Source organism: Brassica oleracea, chromosome C2 (assembly GCF_000695525.1).
Source record: "Brassica oleracea var. oleracea cultivar TO1000 chromosome C2, BOL, whole genome shotgun sequence".
In the NCBI taxonomy this organism is placed as follows: domain Eukaryota; kingdom Viridiplantae; phylum Streptophyta; class Magnoliopsida; order Brassicales; family Brassicaceae; genus Brassica; species Brassica oleracea.
This window is the reverse complement of record NC_027749.1, coordinates 20,741,288-20,760,440: the sequence shown is the minus strand read 5'-3', so window position 1 is coordinate 20,760,440 and position 19,153 is coordinate 20,741,288. Positions and strand designations below refer to the sequence as shown.

The 19,153-nt window shown below is 31.8% G+C and overlaps 1 protein-coding gene across 1 annotated transcript; it reads left to right on the top strand.

The window, feature by feature from the left end:
• Positions 1 to 3,025: 3,025 nt before the first annotated feature.
• LOC106323670 lies at positions 3,026 to 4,435 on the top strand. Its single transcript, XM_013761756.1, has one exon. It carries the CDS (start codon positions 3,026 to 3,028, stop codon positions 4,433 to 4,435), a length of 1,410 nt encoding a protein of 469 aa, XP_013617210.1.
• Positions 4,436 to 19,153: the final 14,718 nt, after the last annotated feature.

Genomic DNA, 19,153 nt, shown 5'->3' with positions numbered 1-19,153 from the left:
AATTACACATAAAAAAAATCATGATTTTTGTTAACTGGGCGGATCATTATTTATATGATATCGCACACGAAAGAAAAATTTATGTTTGTACAATTATCTAATTGACTCTATATACTCTTTTTTATATTTTTTATATGATATCACACATTCGTAAAAAAAATAGGTAGTTTAAGATGAAAAAAAAAATTTACTTAATGAATATAATACGAACGAATATTACAAATAAATCATTTAATAAAATAAATAATTGACATCTGAAAATTTATAGTGGCGCGCGGATCATGGTCTAGTGTGTGATTATGATTATGGTTATAAACTCTTTACCCTTTAGATATTTTTGAGCGAGTTTGCTGAGAGCCAGAGACTATAGACCATGATAATGTATCCGAAATCAGAAAATCTATGACAACTTAATTAATGACGCCTCTCAACAAATCTATGACAAAATTTATTTTTGGGATACGAATCAAATTTTCGTAGTATCTTCAAATTAGTATAATTATTATTTTCTCACATGTATGCCACTTGTTATACTAATATGAATTTTTTTAATCTTCAATGTGATCTAATTTCTGCCCCAAGTTATTTTATTTCCCCCTCATCATCTCCAATTATTTCTCCTCGATCTTACTCATATATGACAAGCATCAGTATTCATTCCAACTTGCTCGGTGTTTAGGTTCTCTTAATATACGAATTCATATAGAGTTTTCTTTTGTTACATAAAGTCATCATAATTAACTATAAGCCGTGAGGTATCTTACAATACTAAAAGTTCTAAACTGTCAAATTCTAAGCTATCCACGTTGGCTAATAAAATCAGTCAATCATCTGTTGCTAAGTTGCCATGTGATCTTTACGATCTATGTCATATTTTCTTGCGGAAATATAAAATTAAATAGTGATCATTAGTTTACTAAACTGCAGCTAAAATATGACAAGCAATCGTCACCCTCTTTCATCGACTTTTTCTTCTTCCTTCTCGTGAGAAAACCATTTTGTTATCGTCTTAGCTGATTCACGTTCTCACCACTACCACTCATAAAGAACCATTAATGAAAAATTCTTGCAGTAATCTAAAGTTAATATACTCTTCCAACTCCCCCACCTTCAAACTTTATATTATGGCTCTGTTCTTTCGGTGCTCTCATTCCTGAAACCCATCATACTCTAAAACCCATCTCAATGCAGATTGTCTACATCAACTGCATAAAAGTAGGACGTATGCTTGGTCAAAGGTATTTGTTTGCTTTAAATCTTTTTTTTTTTTGCGTTTATAGTATTTGTTGATTGTGAGAGTACCATGAACCTTAGCATTGGAAACTGGCGAGATCCCTTGCAAATCAAGTGTTCATCCTAATTGATTCATGTATATATAATCTGAAACTGATTTTTCGTCTGAATCCTATAACGTTTTGTTACAGATGATGATCATGTGGCATGCTCACTGCTGGGTTTTGCTGAATCACTATGGTTAACCCAAAGAGCGAGGTAATAAGTAGATTTTTTCAGTGTATATTATCATTAAGCCTTAGACTACAGTTGAGATTCATCGAATATACTTGTGCGCCTTATAAGCAATTCATATTATCAGTTTTTCTCATATGTGAAGGTGTTGGTTCAGCTTCATCTGCTTAAGCCACCGTCGAGTCATGGGAGATGTGACCAGATACATGAACAGTAGGCATACAACAAGGAATATGAGTATGTCATATTTCCAATATTTCCTTTTTGTAGCGTTCTTCCATCATTTTCAATTTATTTGTCGTAATCAGTCTTGATGGGTTGGTGAAACTCCTCAGCGTAAATTATGTACGTTATATTAGGAGTTGTATAAAGTTGTAAGACTTTCAGCTTAAAGCACCACAAACTCCATAGCTCTGAAGAAAAATGACATGGCCGAAAACCATGCAAGGAACCAATATTTGGAAAAAGTATTTGCATAGAAAATGATTGGCTTTGACTATGATGGTTTTGAAACCATATTGTAAACTATTAGCTTTTGATCTGTTCTCAAACTAGATGCACATAATGCTATGCTTATATGAATGCATCGCATTTGGAACTCTAAAGTCTAAGAGAGACTATAGTTCCTTCGTTAAGCTTCCCAAGTTTATTCCTTCTCCAAGTTATTAGTCATTTTCCTAGTATCATTATAAGTTCTACTCTCTTTTTCCTGGGACTTTTTAGTCTATGTAGTAGCATATTGAATATCCTATGTGATAAGAACCTAAAAATCTCAGAATTCACAAGTTTCTATGCGGCTGAAGAGATGTACAATCTGCTGAAGTCATTTTGCGTTCAAGAACCTAGAATTCTGTGGCAGAAGTCACCATTTCAAGTTTTCAACCGTGGTAACCCCACTTTTGGTCAGCTTGCGTACCATTACATGGAAGTTAAGTTCAAGCGGATTAACTCTTCCTTGACCGGTAAAAGGATGTTTGTTTATTCGAGCAAGAGTTTGCACCCGAACAGAGCAGATCCGTCTCTCAAGTTAGCAATGGAGAATCCGAAATGAACTGAGGAGAAAACAAACATTTGGATCAGTGAATATATACTATATGTATATCACTTAGCCAAGCTTCTTCTCAAATTATTGTTTCCATGTTAAAAAAGGCTATTGTAAATGGTGACCACTTGCTTGTGTATAGATTATTACACAAATTGATGTCAATTAGTTGATTAATTTAAGATTCAGTTCAGCGCATTGCCGCATTCATCTCTTCTTTGAACTTAACCAGTACAGCTCCTGACAAAGTAACCATGACTTAAACCACACTAACCATCAAAGGTCCTAAATGGACGTTCGCATGAACATATTAACATTTCTAGCTGTCTCTGGTGAAACTACTGGGACAATATTCAACGACTCACCCGGAAACCCCAATGTTCCTGTGTCAAACAAAACAACTCATCCTTCCTACTTTAATCATCAAGTTCATATTAATGATAATTTTACTCTTTGCTTCTTTTATGAGCTTCAAGCTGTCTGAAAAGTACGTCAAAAGAATGAATCCTACGCTTCATGGGTCCTGTTCTAACTTGGACAAACCATCAACCTGAAGCACCCATTGCTAAGAAGCTTGATAGACTTTTGGTGAATAACATGACCATAGCTGTCTTTCCTAACGCCTTAGCCTCCTTCCTTCCCCCACTTTTCTCTGACCATTCACCTTGCATGTTAGACCTAGCTTGTCCTCTGCCTGTAGCCGGTACCAAACCGTTTAAATTCCTAAACTACCTCACTAAACACCCAAGCTTTCTCCATGTGGTAAAAGAGGCATGGTCTCAGGCCGGAAGCACTTGTCTGACTCAAGCGAACCTGTGTTGGAAGCTCAAAAGCATCAAGAGTGACTTAAAAATACTAAATAGAGATAATTACTCCAACATTCAAGGAAGAGTGAGTGAGATTAATTGTTTGCTTCAAACTGTGCAGGTTCAGGCGCTTCAGGCACCATATCCTCTACTTTTCCAGGAAGAACGAGACTTGTACCAGAAGTGGCTCTTCTTGAGGGAGATAGAGGAATGTTTCTTTAGACAAAAGTCTAAAATCAACTGGTTGCGAGAGGGTGATCTAAATACAACATTCTTTGACAGGATCTACCAAACAAGAGCCAGCTATAATGCTATCAGATCCTTCCTCACGGCCACTGGTGTTATCATCTTAGACCCGTTCGAAATGAGCCTCCATGCTGTTAATCATTTCAAATCAGTGTTGGGTCCAGATAGCCTCCAGCCATACTTTCACTCCCCTACTACTTGGTTCCAAGCGCAGACCACTTTTAGAGTCTCTGATCAGGAGCCCAGTCAGATGGTATCTATTCCCACAGCGACCGAGATTCAGAAGACTCTCTTCAGACTGAATCCTAACAAGGCTTCGGGTCCGGATGGGCTTACTTCTGGATTCTTTAAACAGTCATGGGAGATTATTGGGTCAGAGGTTACTCAGTCCATCACTCAATTCTTCACATCAGCTTTCCTTCCCACATCTGCTAACTCAACCATTTTGTCCTTGGTTCTCAAGCACCCTGGCGCTTCGAAAATTACTGACTACAGATCGATATCATGCTTAAACACCATCTACAAGGTCATATCTCGTCTGTTGGTCCATCGTCTCAAGCCGATCCTACCCTCCTTCATTCTCCCGAGCCAAACGGCCTTTGTTAAAGGTCGCCTTATTCTGGAAAACTCGGTATGGGCTGGTGAATTGGTAAATGGATACCATAAGAATAAGGAGCCTAAAAGACTCACTATTAAGGTTGATATAGCTAAGGCCTTTGACACCTTGTCTTGGGACTTCTTATTTAACTGCTTGGAGGGACTCAATTTGCCTGCACTTTATATCAGATGGTTGAGAGCTTGTATTTGTACACCTTCATTCATGGTTGGCTACAATGGAACGATTAATGGGTTTTCAGGGGAAGGAGATGTCTGAGGCAGGGTGACCCATTATCGCCTTATCTTTTTGTGATGGCCATGAACTGTCTCTCCTTAATGCTTAAGAAAGCGGCTGAAGAAGGAAAAATTGGGTTCCACGCTCGTTGTGAATCCACCCGTTTGACTCACATGTGCTTTTCTGATGATCTTCTCATCTTCACTGAAGGCTCCTTATCATCTATTCAGAAAGTACTACAGATTCTTCGTGAGTTTGAGATGCAATCGGGTCTTGCCATCAGTGTTCAGAAATCACGTTTCTTCTCATCGGGCTTGTCACAGGCTGAAGTGGAAGCGATCCAAGCGTCAACAGGCATGATCCAAGGCTCCCTCCCAATTATGTATCTTGGAGTCCCCCTCTGCACCAAAAAACTGAGTCTAGCAAATTGTGAAATGCTTATTCAGATAGTCAAGCAACGACTATCCTCCTGGAGTGTTAAGTCTCTCTCCTTTGCTGGGCGCCTTCTGCTGATAAAAACGGTTATAACATGCATTACCAACTTCTGGTGCTCTTCATTTATCCTACCTAAAGCGTGCATTAACCGGATCAACTCCCTCTACAGTATCTTCCTTTGGAAAGGAGATGTCGACAGTAATAATGCTGCTCGAGTATCTTGGGATGCTAACCCGGCCTAAGGAGGAGGGAGGACTAGGAGTTAAAGATCTACTAACCTGGAACAAAGCTACAATTCTTAGACTAATCTGGTTGCTTTTCTTCAGGGCAGGTTCGGTGTGGGTAGCTTGGTTCAAAGAAGAGGTCCTACATGGAGATTTGAGCAACTTCTGGACTACTAATCCTAGCAGACACAACTCATGGCTAGCAAATAAACTTCTGAAGTCCAAGCCTCTAATCTACAATTGGATCAAACTTAGAGTGGGGAATGGATTTACTTATAGGTTCTGGACAGATAACTGGTCGTCGGTTGGAAGCTTAGACTCCTTCTTGGCAAACTGTGCTTCCTTAAGGCTGGGTATATGTAGGAATGCTACTCTACGGAGTCTCTGGAACCAAGATGCTTGGCGGTTACCACCTGCAAGATCGGAAAACCAACTACAGTTATACGTACTAACAGATGAGGATGATAGCTATGAATGGGAGCTGGAGGGTAAACCAATGCTCACATATGCCACAGGAGAAGTGTACAAATTACTCAGAGGAAGTGGTGTCACATTACCTTGGAAAGATGTTGTCTGGTTCTCTGGCAGTATCCCAAGGCACTCTTTCCTCACTTGGTTAATGGTCCTGAATCGTTGTCCTACAAGGGACCGCTTGATTGCTTGGGGATTGCAAACAGATGCTTCATGTCTTCTCTGTTCCAGGTGTCCGGAAACAAGAGATCATTTGATGTTTGCCTGCGACTACTCGTTTGCTGTTTGGACTGCAATTGCAACAAGATGCTCTGTTATTCCTGGAAGAGATTGGATAACAACGCTCAATAATATGCAAGTACTAAGGGGAGGGAAACTGGTGCGATGGCTTACCTACTTAGGTTTCCAAGCGACGCTGTATGCACTTTGGGTGGACAAGAACAGCCGCCTGCATAGAAACACTTTCAGGTCGATTGATAATATAACGCAAGGAGTTGAGAGACAGATCAAGAACCGCATTTCTAGTTACCGAGACTCAAATCCGGTGACTTCTTCGAACTTGATGGCGCTCTGGTTTGCCACGGAGCCAACCCGATAAGGAACATCACAAAACTCTCCAAGTAAACAAAGATTCATGTTTGTGCTACGGCTTCATGATCGATGGAATCGAAGGCGAGGCAAGGGAAGAAGGATAATTAGGACTGCTGCTGGGCTTCTTAACTGTCTTGGGCTTACGTATTTGGTTAAATTTACGTCCTTTTATTTAACAAACTGGGATGGGCTTGACCCATGTAACTTAAGTCTTAAAGGGCTTGTAACATTTTTATTTTTTCTACAACTTTAATTAAAAACCGATTACAAAAAAAAAAAAAAAATTAATCCTACGTGAAAAAAGATGCATGAGCTCAGAGTCTATTTACTCCCCTTGAGCAGCATCCATCATGACTTTAGTTTTGGTGTTGGGGGCATTCTATAAACTATATAGTAAATACTTAAGGAAAACTAAAATTAGTTGGGGCACATGCCCCATAGTCTTGGCTGTTTAACCGCCCATGATCATGAGGTAAGAAATGATTTTTTTTTCTAACACTTATACTTTATCTGACTAAAATCATTCAGTAACTAAAAAGTTTTTTTTCTAAAAACAAATGTCTTTTGAGTTTTCCTTGATGCTATATGCTGTATTTTATAAGGGGAAACCATACAAAATAAATAAATGTTGTAGGATGTTATTACGACTTTTGATTTTTTTTTTAAATTTGGAATTCGCTTTTCCCACATGAAACAAAAGTAATAAGTAATAACATAATTCTCATGCGTATTCCTCATCATCATTGTATCGTCCATCGTCGTATAAATACAATTGCTTTTTCTTTAGCACCATTCTTTAAGATATTTAAAAATAAATCCATATCCCATGTATATTAATCAACTATCTTTTAAAAAGTTATAACCTGAATTTTATAAAAATTAAAAAATACTTCATTCTATGTGGCACTTGTATATATATTCTAAATCATATTTCAAAGAAATTCTACAACACCTTATATAAAATATAGTCTAAAAATTATACTTTTTAGCAAAATAATATTTCGCAGGCTATAGTTGGTCAATATATCAAATCTTTATTGTTTCGCGGGCTTTCCTTAAATAAAACCTACGGAATTACATAATGTAATTAAAATATATATATAGCAATTAATGATTTTAAACAATAAAGATTTGATAACAATTTGTATATTTTTTATCTTTTTGTTTATTTTTTTATTATTAAAATAAATTACATAATTACATTAATCATATAATAAAAATCTAGATTTTTTTGTATATGTTGTATTTTGAATTTTTCAAAACGAGTATAAATTACTAAAACTGTTAAAAATCTCACATAAACTTTTATGATTAAGGTTTAAATTTTTTTATATATTAAGATACAATGATTATAAGACCATATGAAAAAAATAATTTTATTTTAATAGGTTTTTATGTTAATATATATATATATATATATATATATATATATTTCATATCGTTTAAATTAAACTATACATCGTATGAAAATGTATACTTATATTTTGATATTTGCAATGAACATATAATGAAAAGTTAATATTTTAATTTTTAAATCTTCATTGTTTTTTAAATGATTATAAATTATTGAAATTATCCCACATTAAAAAAAATTTCGTTAGTGTAAACTTTTGTTACACAAATATGCAAATAATCAAAAAATCATATGAGTAGAAACTTCATTTAATCCATATTAAAAATGTACTATATATATATGTTAATATCATTTAAATTTAATTATATATCATATACAATAGTTAAGATTGATTGTTTTGATTTATTTATCCTAAAATGATTGCGAATAAACAAAAGTGATAGTTTAATTTATATAAACACGTCAATTTATTACATAATAGTAACTGATTTCTTAATTATTTAATATATATACTTATTATTTTATGATTTCGTAATATGCAGAAAAACATAAAATAAATAATAAATATAAAATATTTATTCTGCAAAAGGTGCAGATCTTAACATAAGTATGTATCTCTTTAATTATTTTAAATCATAAGCATTTTTCTAAATCTCAGGTCAAAATAAACAAAATGAGAATAAACTTCAAAATCAATATTTATATTGAACAATAACCAAAATGAAAAAGCGAAAAATATTGAAGATAGATAGGAATTGCATGTGAACGTAAACTTCTCATAACCATAATTAAATTTTAAATTACTAAAACATGATATAATACCGAGCTGACATAGTTTCATTGTAATCAAATAGACCAGAGATTTTTCGACCTAAATGTTAGGTTCTTATGCTGTAAGTGATTTTTTTACCTATTTTTTCTTTTAAAATGAGATCAGCTCATCAGTAAATAAATTATGTAATTAACAAAAGTTTTAAAAAAAAATTGTTTAAGACCAAAATATTAATTCAAACAAGAATATAAATTTATTTTTCCGTATAATATTTTTTAAATAATTTATATATAAATTTATCCTGCGCAAGGCATATATCTTATCCTAGTTGATTTACTAATAACCATACAACGAAGAGCCAAGCAGACGAGAAGAGAGAGTACAATTTATAAAACCAAAAATTCAGTACTGATCCTAAAACCAAAACAAAATTTAAATCATTTATGAATCTAACAGATTCTTATAGTGAGAACTCAAATAGGTAATGATGAGGAATTGGACTATAATAAAGACAAATAATTTTTTGAGAAATATCCTAAGATAACCCTTAAAACATTTTAATCACAACAGCATACAAAACTCAAAATTACCAAAATATGTTTCATTGAAAAGGTGAAAGAAACTTATACTAATACGACTAATTAATCTAGATTTAGGGTTAAAATTTGGGGTGGTGTAGTTTATGATTTTAAAATATATAATTGAAATTTAAAATTTATAATAGTAAATATAGTTTCAAAAAAAAATGAATTTCAAAATATTTAAAATAAAAATTGAAAAAATTGAAAACAATTTCAAATTGAATATTTTACTTTAGAAAAAAAATTCATTATTTATATAAATATTTATTTATATATATAAAATATGGATAAAAATATCTTTTACCTCTTTAATAAAACATCTTTTTAATTATTTTTCTCTTTATGTGTGTTTTTGGTCAAAAAAACTCATTTTAGAGTATTTTGGGAAATTTGCCTTCAATTTTTTTAATATCTATTTGACATATGATATACTTTAAATACTAAAGCAATAAATTTTAGTTTTAAATAGTTTCTGAGTCATAAATTATTTTATTTTCAATGCAGTAAGAATAAACATGTGTACAGTGTACACAATCAAATAAAATAAAATTTATTCATAAGAATTGAGAGGCACATGACAGATCTTGTAAGACTAAGAATGAAATAGAGGAAATCTAGCGATTCCGTTTATTTTACGAATGTATTAGGAAACATCGTGTTAGTGATATCTCTCTTAAAAAAAATTCTTAACATGTTTAGAATATTTTAAGTTTCATGTAATATGTTACTTTAATTTGAAACTAATAATGCTAAGATGTTATAATATATATATATATATATATATATATATATATATAATTACTTAAATTTATAGGAAAACACCAAGGCTAGTCATCATAAATATTCAGGTGGAGTACGACACGTGCTGTTCATACTTTATTCGAACCCCTCTTTATATTACCCTATTTGAGATTTTAATTTAATAGAACCAAGAGTGTGCTAAGGATATTTTGATAGGACTGTAACCTGAAAACAAAAATCACTCATCTGCTCCTTTTTCTTCTTATCTGATAAATTTACGTCTTCCGTGTAGTTCTTCTCCATTCCATTCTTTTTCTTATCAAAGTCCATCAACTATGTAATTTACAATGTATCGAAATAGTTGTAATTAAAATAAAAATTAGCATCAACGAGAAGCATATTTGAAGTACGGTACTAATATACTTTTGTAATAACCGAATGACTTTGGAAGTAATTGTTCCCATTGATCTCCAAATTCATTCGTATAGTAAATGTCATGATTTTGTAGGAAAAGAATAACAACGTTTGAATTATAGTTTTTCCCAAATACAGCGTATGTCCCAAAATATAAGAGTTGGAATCACAGAATATTGTAAAATAAAATAGAACGGAATATAAAAAATCAAATGCCTGCATACATCTCTTTTTTTTTTTTTGGCATCTCATATATCTCATTTAACTAAATCAACTTGGAGTTTGTTAAATATCAACTTGGTGTACGGTTATTGAATAAGCTGTGAAATCATATTGTGGATGGTTGGATGCTCCACTGCACCCCATTTCGCATCATTACGAATAATTACAACTTTAATGAAAATGAATTATTTAATTTACAGCTTCGTTTTTAATCTCTAAATAAGTTTTTGCCACAAAAAGTTTTCGAGGAAGAAAATGACCAGAAAAAGTTTCATTAAAGAGTAAAAAACACTTCTACACATTGTTTTATAGATATATAATGAATAAAAAATAAGAAAATAAGAAAATAAGAAAAAATAATTATAATTTTGAATTATATGTTTTCAAATTCGAATTTTTTAATAATTTTCAAATTTTCTTTTTGAAATTCGAAAATGCTTTTTGAAATTATTTTTCATATTTTTTTTTATTTTTTTTTAATACTTATTTTCTATTTTAAAATTTTTAAATGTTACCTCCAAAAATCCACACTTTAACTCTAAATTTAAAATTTAGGATTAGTTAACCCTAAGAGTATATATGTATGTTTACCTTTCAATTTGATCATTTTCTTTCTTAAAAGTTTTTTTGTGAAATATACTAAAAATTACTATCGTAGAGAATTTCTCTTTATTTTTTATCATTCTTTTACGATTAAATAGTAATCAAGTACTCCATATATACTAATACTTCGGGAAGATATATACACAAAGAATGAAAAGTAAATATAGATCCCTTATTTATTAATTGAAGAGCATTATAATCTTTGAATGTCAACACAAAGATGATTTTCAGAATCGTTTGAAAAATATGTTACTATATCTAAATATATTGTACTTTTTATTAAATTAACTAAAAAAATGATTAGTAATCATAAAAAATATACTCAATTTTTTTCCATCAATAAAAGCTACATAATTGCCTAATACGATTAACATATATATGATAATTAATGATTTTGAATAATAAAGATTTGATAATATTATGTGTATCCTCTATCCTTTTTGTTTAATTTATATTATTAAAAATTTAAACCATCACATTAACAATATAATACAAAATGTTGATTGCTTTATACAATATACTAGATTAAGATCCGCACCTTGCGCGGAAAAAAAATTATATATATAAATTATTTTATGTATTATATGTTCTTACATATTATGAAATAATAAATATATATTAAATAATTAAAAGTCAGTAACTATTACATATATAATAAAATTGGTGCGAACGTATAAATCAATTTTATTAATACAAACAATTTTTTTTAAAAAATTTGATAGGATATGTAATTAAATTTAAATGATATTAACATACATAGTATATTTTTAATATTAATGTCTATTTTTTTTTTCACAAATAATATATAGGGGATTTTAAATTTTTTAAAATGATTATAAATTACTAAAACTGTTAGAAGTTTTAGAATGAACAATTTTATGAACAATTTTTTTACTTTTTTGTATAAAAAGATACAAATGATCATATAATCATATGAATATGAATTATCATTTAATAGATATTCATATTAAATATACATATATATATATATATATATATACTAATATTGTTTAAATTAAAATATATGCCATATAAAATATATAAATACGTTAATTTCAAAATTTACATTGAAAAGGTATTGAAATCTTAATTTTTTAATTTTTTAAATTGTATTGAATCTTTTAAAATGATTTTAAATTGCTAAAACTTTTAAAAATCTCACAATGAAAATTTTGTGATTAATGGTTTAAATGTTTTTTACAACAAATATACAAATTTTAATAAAAACATATGATTAGGAACTAGGAAGTTTAAATTAAATATTCATATTAATATATATATATATATCTATGTCAATATCATTAAAATTTAATTATATATCATATAAAATAAATAAAATGATTGTTTTGGTTTATTTATTTTGACTTATGTACGCTTACTCCAGTTTAATTATATACATAATATTTATTTGTTTCTTAATTATTCAATATATTTTATAAATACGTAAATAAACATAAAATAAATAAAAATATGTAAAAATAATTTATATACATGTGTGGATCTTAACCTAGTAGACATTTATAGTTTGCATTATTGTTGTCGTTGTCTCGACATCAAAATAAAACCCGTTATACCATGTTGTCTGAAAAGAGTTGAGTTTAGAATATTATTAATATAAATATATTTTCCCATTTTTTATCAGAACGTCTATTTTTGTGTGTAAATTGTTAGTGTTTTACAACAAAAAAAGTGTGTAGGGGTCTGATGAATTAGATCATTAACATATTATTATTATTTTATTTGTAGAACGTCTATATATTACACCGTCTTCTAGACCAATTTGAGGTAAATTGAAGCAGTGGGACTGTGGGGGGCTCTGATTTGTGATTGGTTGTGCTTAGGGATAATGTTCTGGTTAACGATCATATATGTCGACCGCATCCACCAAACTTGTTGCTGACCTAATGCATATTGAGATTGTTCTATTGGTTAGAATATGATTTTATTTCTACTATTTTTATTTATCAAAATGCAAAACTTTACCGTCTGATATCATTCAAAATAAACCAATTGACATTGTTTTTAATCGAAAAGTTAAGACGACGTCGCTGCCTTAATACTACTTTGTTGCTCACAAAAAAAAAAAGACGACGTAGCTAGTTGTTATTCACAAGGTTTTTTCGAAGTTCTATTTTTAAAAAGAAGACTAGATTTTGACCCGCGATTTCAAATCGCGGGATTATTTTCTAAAAAAACTTTAATTTTTGATATTTTATTTTTTGTTGTATTAATATTTTTATTTTTGGCACATATATACTATAAATTATATTAAATTTTAAACCATTCTAAAGATATACTATGTAAAAAATATATTAATTATTCTCATATTTTTTTAATTTTGGTATATATATGTTTTCGATGCCATGAATATTATAATAATTTATTTTATATAATATTATGTAATTTATATAATGAAAATAAATTTTTCTAACCCAATAAATTTTCATGTTTATCAATTATTCCAATTACTTCATTTTTATCGAACTGTATTTCAAAATACTAAACAACCGATTTTTTTTGAAATATCAATACTATGAAAATAGTAATCATTTTATTTAAATAAAATTTATATGGTTTAATTTCCAACTGATTTTATATTATAACCTGAAAAGAAAAATTCATGCTGTAAAATGAGATATGTTAGTGTAAATAAATCCATAAATGATTTAATGTTAAAAACACCTACCTAATAGCAATAATTAATTGCTTATTTATAAACGAACTAAACACTTATTATTTACAAATAATCTAAACAAACTTGTATATTATGTAAACAAAATTATTTTCAAAAGATTTGTTTCCTTATTAAATGAGTGAAATTAATTGAAAAGATCTTTAAAATAAGCAATGGCATGACAATGTAAATAAATTGAAAACTAATGGCAGAATCCTATTAGGGATTTTGCTTTAATAGTATAGATCTATTCTTTAAGATATTGTAAAGAAAATATTAAATTTAAAGAGAATTTTATTCCCAAATTTTATTCTTGAATAGAAGACTAATTATCATCACATGAAACCCCAATGGCTGAGCAAGATCGCCTATGGTCAAAATTCTCTTATCAAGAATAAGCTGTGGGTGCTCCTTAGTCTTTATGAGCATACTTTTGACCCCTAGTGCATGATTATTGGAGACATAAGTTTGTGAAAGGCATTGAACAAACATGTGTTCTTCAGTCTTTATGGACACTTCTTAACCGCTTGTTAAAATGATTTACAACCACCAACAATTAAAGGCTTAGTATAATGACTACCATGTACTCAAGTTCTGCTTGATCCAACACATGGAAAGTATTTTAGTGAATATAAAAGAATTGACGTTTATGCATCTCAGATTACCCATTTCTTTCAAAACGACAAAGAACCACATTTTAATACAAAACAAATATTAAAACCCACTAAAAAACATAACAAAGTGTAGGTAGTATAGTGTAGTATAAAGTGAGTTGATTTTGTGTCCCAAGTTTAAACCACCTTTGTGTCCTAAGTTTAAACCACCTTTGATATTATAAATGAAAAATTACTAATCCAAATTTCTCGAAACTAAATCTACACATAACAGAAATCATGGATATAAGATCTAGAACTTTCACTGTTATATAAAAAACATAACACATCTTATATCTGAAAGACTGAAACTGAAAGTATATCCAACCAATCTGTTTGATATTCGTTTTCTTTGTAAATTCTTTCTAAAATCAAAAATCTGAAACCCATACACTCCTAAACACCAAAAAACCAGATTCAACATCCGCTTGAACAATCACTATACCAATTTTTCATTAAACAAATCCTTATTAATTAAAATAATTGAGATGTTGATTACAATCTTCCATCCCTAACAAAATCAACGTCATGTTAACGGAAGAACTCCCAAACTGCAACAACATCATTTTGTAATTTATCAATAAAATCAAATTACAATCATATCTTCACAATAAATTTATTTTAAGAAATAAGTGCATAATTAATTAAGAATTAACAAGAGCATAAAGGCCAACCTTAATTATCCTAAGGCATCTAGTCCTTTCTTTTAAAGATTCAATGCCGATGGGAACATAAGTTTAGTGCTTCTTGTAGATTTAGATATTTATAATATCTGAGTTGTATTTTCTCCTTTTTCTCGGTTCCTTTATATTTATATTTTATTATCTTCCACACACACATGACACACATCGCCTTTGCAAACATATGCATTAAGCTTCGGACTAAATTACGATACCATTGACTCATGTGCTTAATGATTTGTTCGAGCGTCTAACATACACTCATGCGGATTTGAATATGTCAAAGTCACTGATTTATGCTTCTCTGAATCGAAAATAGTTTCTACTTGTATGTGGTAGCTGCAGGACCTAAAATTTGTTTGGATCTCCACCCAAATAATTTAATTGTTTTCTTTTAATATTTTAAGATCCATATATTCGAAAAACATAATTGGTTCTAATGTCTAATAGTACTACTTTATTTTATCACATATTATATTAATGCATATGTTAAAGTTATATCAAGAAAACCACTGTCGCAGATCGCATTGTACATAAGCTAGTTAAATAGTTAATTAAAAAGCATGTACTAGGATACATAATATACAAATAAATACATGAAATTTAGGGAGTGGAGAATCAAAAGAAGCTTTATTCCCCCTACCAGACAAAAGAAATGAACCATGTGTCAATCGTAGATACGATCTTGAGAGCCAATGAGCTCAAAGATGCGAGGCAAAAGAAACAACAGATCGAACACACACTTTCTGTGTGTTTGCCTTTGATGCATTTTGATTTGACAAAGATTCTTGATCTTTCACCATTATTGCTTACTTAACCTGACCCATCTATCCATCACCTCTTCGTAAGGACACGTGCCCTTTATCCTCTTTCTTAGAAATGGATTACTATCAACAAACTGAAACCGAAAAGTTTCAGGTATTTATATAAGTCCAAATATCTGAGATCTGAAAAACCTGGATTTAATGGTAACCGACCTTAATCCGAAGACGCGAAAGCCTAAACCTAGCATAAACGATGATTATTTGAATATATCACCACTAAGTTATCATATGTTTAGTTATGGATTCTGTAAAATGAAATTCAATTAATTAATGGGAATATACTCTTAATTACATTTGCTAAATATATTAAGTTTCTAAAGACATTTTGTTTAGTTCATAGGAGAACGATTATGCATTCCAACAGCAAGACTGTTATGTACACTACAGTTTGTTTGGATGAGAGGATGGATGAATGTCTGGTTTGAAGGTGACAACAAATGTTAAATATGGTGATTAATAAGAGGATGAAAATCTGAAACTGGGCAATCTAATGTATAATATATCACACTAGGTAAGCTGCAGACATATTTTCAAAGAAGGACATCAAAGTCATATGCTTTCTTTGAAATCACCGTTCACGCTTGCAACATCTAATTGTCACGATTATATAATTAGAATCTAAGTCATATGCTTTCTCTGAAAATATGTGTGCAGCTTATCAAGTGTAACGTCTAATTGTCACGATTATACAATTAGAATCTAAGTCATATGTTTTCTTTGAAAATATGTCTACAACAAATGTCTACTACATGGCCTGCAGCCACTGTGATTTCGAGTTTACAGCTCTAATGAGCTCATGTGATCAGACGAATTCAGATGTTGCAAGCGTGAGCGGTGATTGCTGCGAGGACATCTTCATGATATACTATGGATTTTACCAGTTCTCAACCATGGTATGTAATTGTTTTAGAATCTATTTATTATGTTTTGGAGTCTTTTTAGAGTCTTTACAGGTTTATGTATGTTTTGGAGCAATGTGGTGATTATAGATCATTTTGGACATAAAGACAAAAGAAACTCGTAGCTGTTCATTGAACCAGCCAGAATCGACATTCAGAATCAACCGTCGATCGACACACCACATGTCGTCGATCGACATCGACGCGTGAGAAAGGGCCGGCTTGTTCAAGGCAAACTTGAAGCTCAAGTTCCACATAATTACAAAACTATCACTGCCCAAATTTAACTTAATATGTATGTGCTCTGTCATTGTATTGGTCAACACACGCTTTCTTATTTTCTATTATTCACAATATAAGGTTTTTAGGATTTTTAGTAGTTTGGAGAGAAGATCCAATACTCCTTAAAAGCTTTGTATTGGAACTCCAGTTTTTCTACCTTATTATATATATGCATTTTATTCAGATATTTCCTATGTTCTGTTTTGCTGTGTCTGAGTAGTTTTCTCTATTAGATTTAAAGTTATTAGGGTTATGAATGATTAACGAAAACTATAGAATTGCTAAAGTGATAATTAAACAACCTTCAAAGAATTACTATTAATGCATGTGTCCTAGAGTAGCTAACTAGGACCTTGATTTTAGGATTGTGGACAACTACGACGGTAGGTTCTGCATTAGAATATATTCTCTTGAGCTAGAATTGCTAGAAACAAGCGACGGCTGAGATACTGGACTTATTCAACATATCTGAATCGCAGGGGAAGCTGGACATCTTATGCATTACACATCGAGTTCTGGGATTGTCTGCTGCATACCTTAAGCATTCTATATCATTATAATCATGATTACCTGACCCCTAGATCTAGCTATTTTCTCTTATTGTTTTCAACCTTAATCAACTGAACAACTGCTTGTTCACCCTGCTTTACTTTACTTACTTCTTTATAATTTACTGCCTAGCTTAATCATTGATTGCTTTAGATCTATTATGTGCCCTCGCTCCTGGTGGATTTGATCCCTAAGTACTGCAACTGAACCTCTTATTTGAGAGAGTAAAAGTCGCTATATGGTAATTTGAGTGATATTACTTCTCTTAAAGATAAGGCTTCAACCATAAGGAATGACGACACATCAAAAAAGCTTAAGGAACCCATGATAGTATGATCTTGATGATCACCAATCATAATCCACCCTAAACCATCAAACGTTGAAATTCAGGACCAAGCTGCGTCTGAGTTGCAGGTTATCATATTTGGCAGAAAAGGTGGAGAGAGCAGAAGAAGGTGAGCCACAAAGAGATGTGGGTGATTTGATATCTGTCTCATGCCATTCAAGGGTCCACAAATTGCCTTTTCCATGACACTGCTAGCAGAGATGACTCGCTTCTCGAAGATAAGAAGGTTCCGAGAAGTCCAAATAAACAGAAAATCCTAGAGAAAAAATCTGAGACAATACCTATGGGAGGTGGACTGGCGAGTAACAAAGCCAGAGAGAAAATGTGTAGCGTAGAAGTGAAGCTGGTTATGTCCAGCATGGGATCTTTACGGGAGCAAGGTTCCACACTTCAGTTTATATCCGTTTATATGTTAAAAAGTAGGATATCAGAGTAATATATAAAACACACACACACACACAGAGACAGAGAGAGAGAGAGAGAGAGAGAGAGAGAGAGAGAGAGAGAGAGAGAGTTTACAACATTGGTCTTAAAGTAAAATAAAAGTTAGAAAGAGAAGAGAGAAGTTTCTCTCTTTTCTCTCCCCCACCAAACCTTTTTCTAGTTGGTGACCTTTATGATTCTCGTTTCGGTGCTCGATGGTGGGTCTTTACCCCTCGGTTGCCACACCAAATTCGCTCCCTTGTCTAGCCTCCTTCCATGTCAAGATCTGGCCTCTCCACACCTTCTTTGCTTCATCTACAATGGCTCCTTGTCTAGATAGCAGCTGGATCCAATAAACCAAATCGATTTATGGGTGTGTACTCAGCTTCCCAGGAGTAACGTCGAGGTCATAGACGGTCGGATCTTAGTAGGAGGTTCCGTCTTAATGGTAGATATAGGCTTTGACTTTAGCTATATATGGGTCAGATTTTTTCGGAGGGTTTGCTAGAGTGGCATAATGTTATTGCCTTCGTTCCTCTGGTCAGCTCACTGCCTCCACTATCTTCCCATGTCTCCTTCTTCGACTGCTCATACAAGGACTTCCCATCTTGTTCTGCTGGTCCAATATGAAGAGGTGTTATTAAAGTTTTTTCTAGGGACTTATTTTTCCTTCTGATTTCGCAATAGCCACCATTGCGTTTGTTAGGTTTGGATCTGTTTGGTGGTTCGAGATGGCTCAGGGTTTCGTGATGTTAACTTTCTTCGTCTTCCCTCCAAATGATTTCTCTTTTCACCTCTTTGGCTTTTTGGGGGAGCCTCCAGCTCCTTCGCATTTCATTGTTTCAATAAGGAAGCTGACCGTTGGAATTCTGCCCTTCTCTATATGCTCTGCACCTGGAATTTTTAGTGCTTTACTCGCGTGATGGGACTGGAACTGAGTCGTTAAAACCTCCGCTTCCATCTACCAGTACTTCATCGCTGCCTTAATTGTTGGCTTCTTAACATCGGTTTGGATTCTCAGA

What these genes read in the sequence shown, in the direction of transcription:
- LOC106323670 (XM_013761756.1), top strand. Translation starts at nt 3,026, where the DNA reads ATGGGTCCTGTTCTAACTTGGACAAACCATCAACCTGAAGCACCCATT.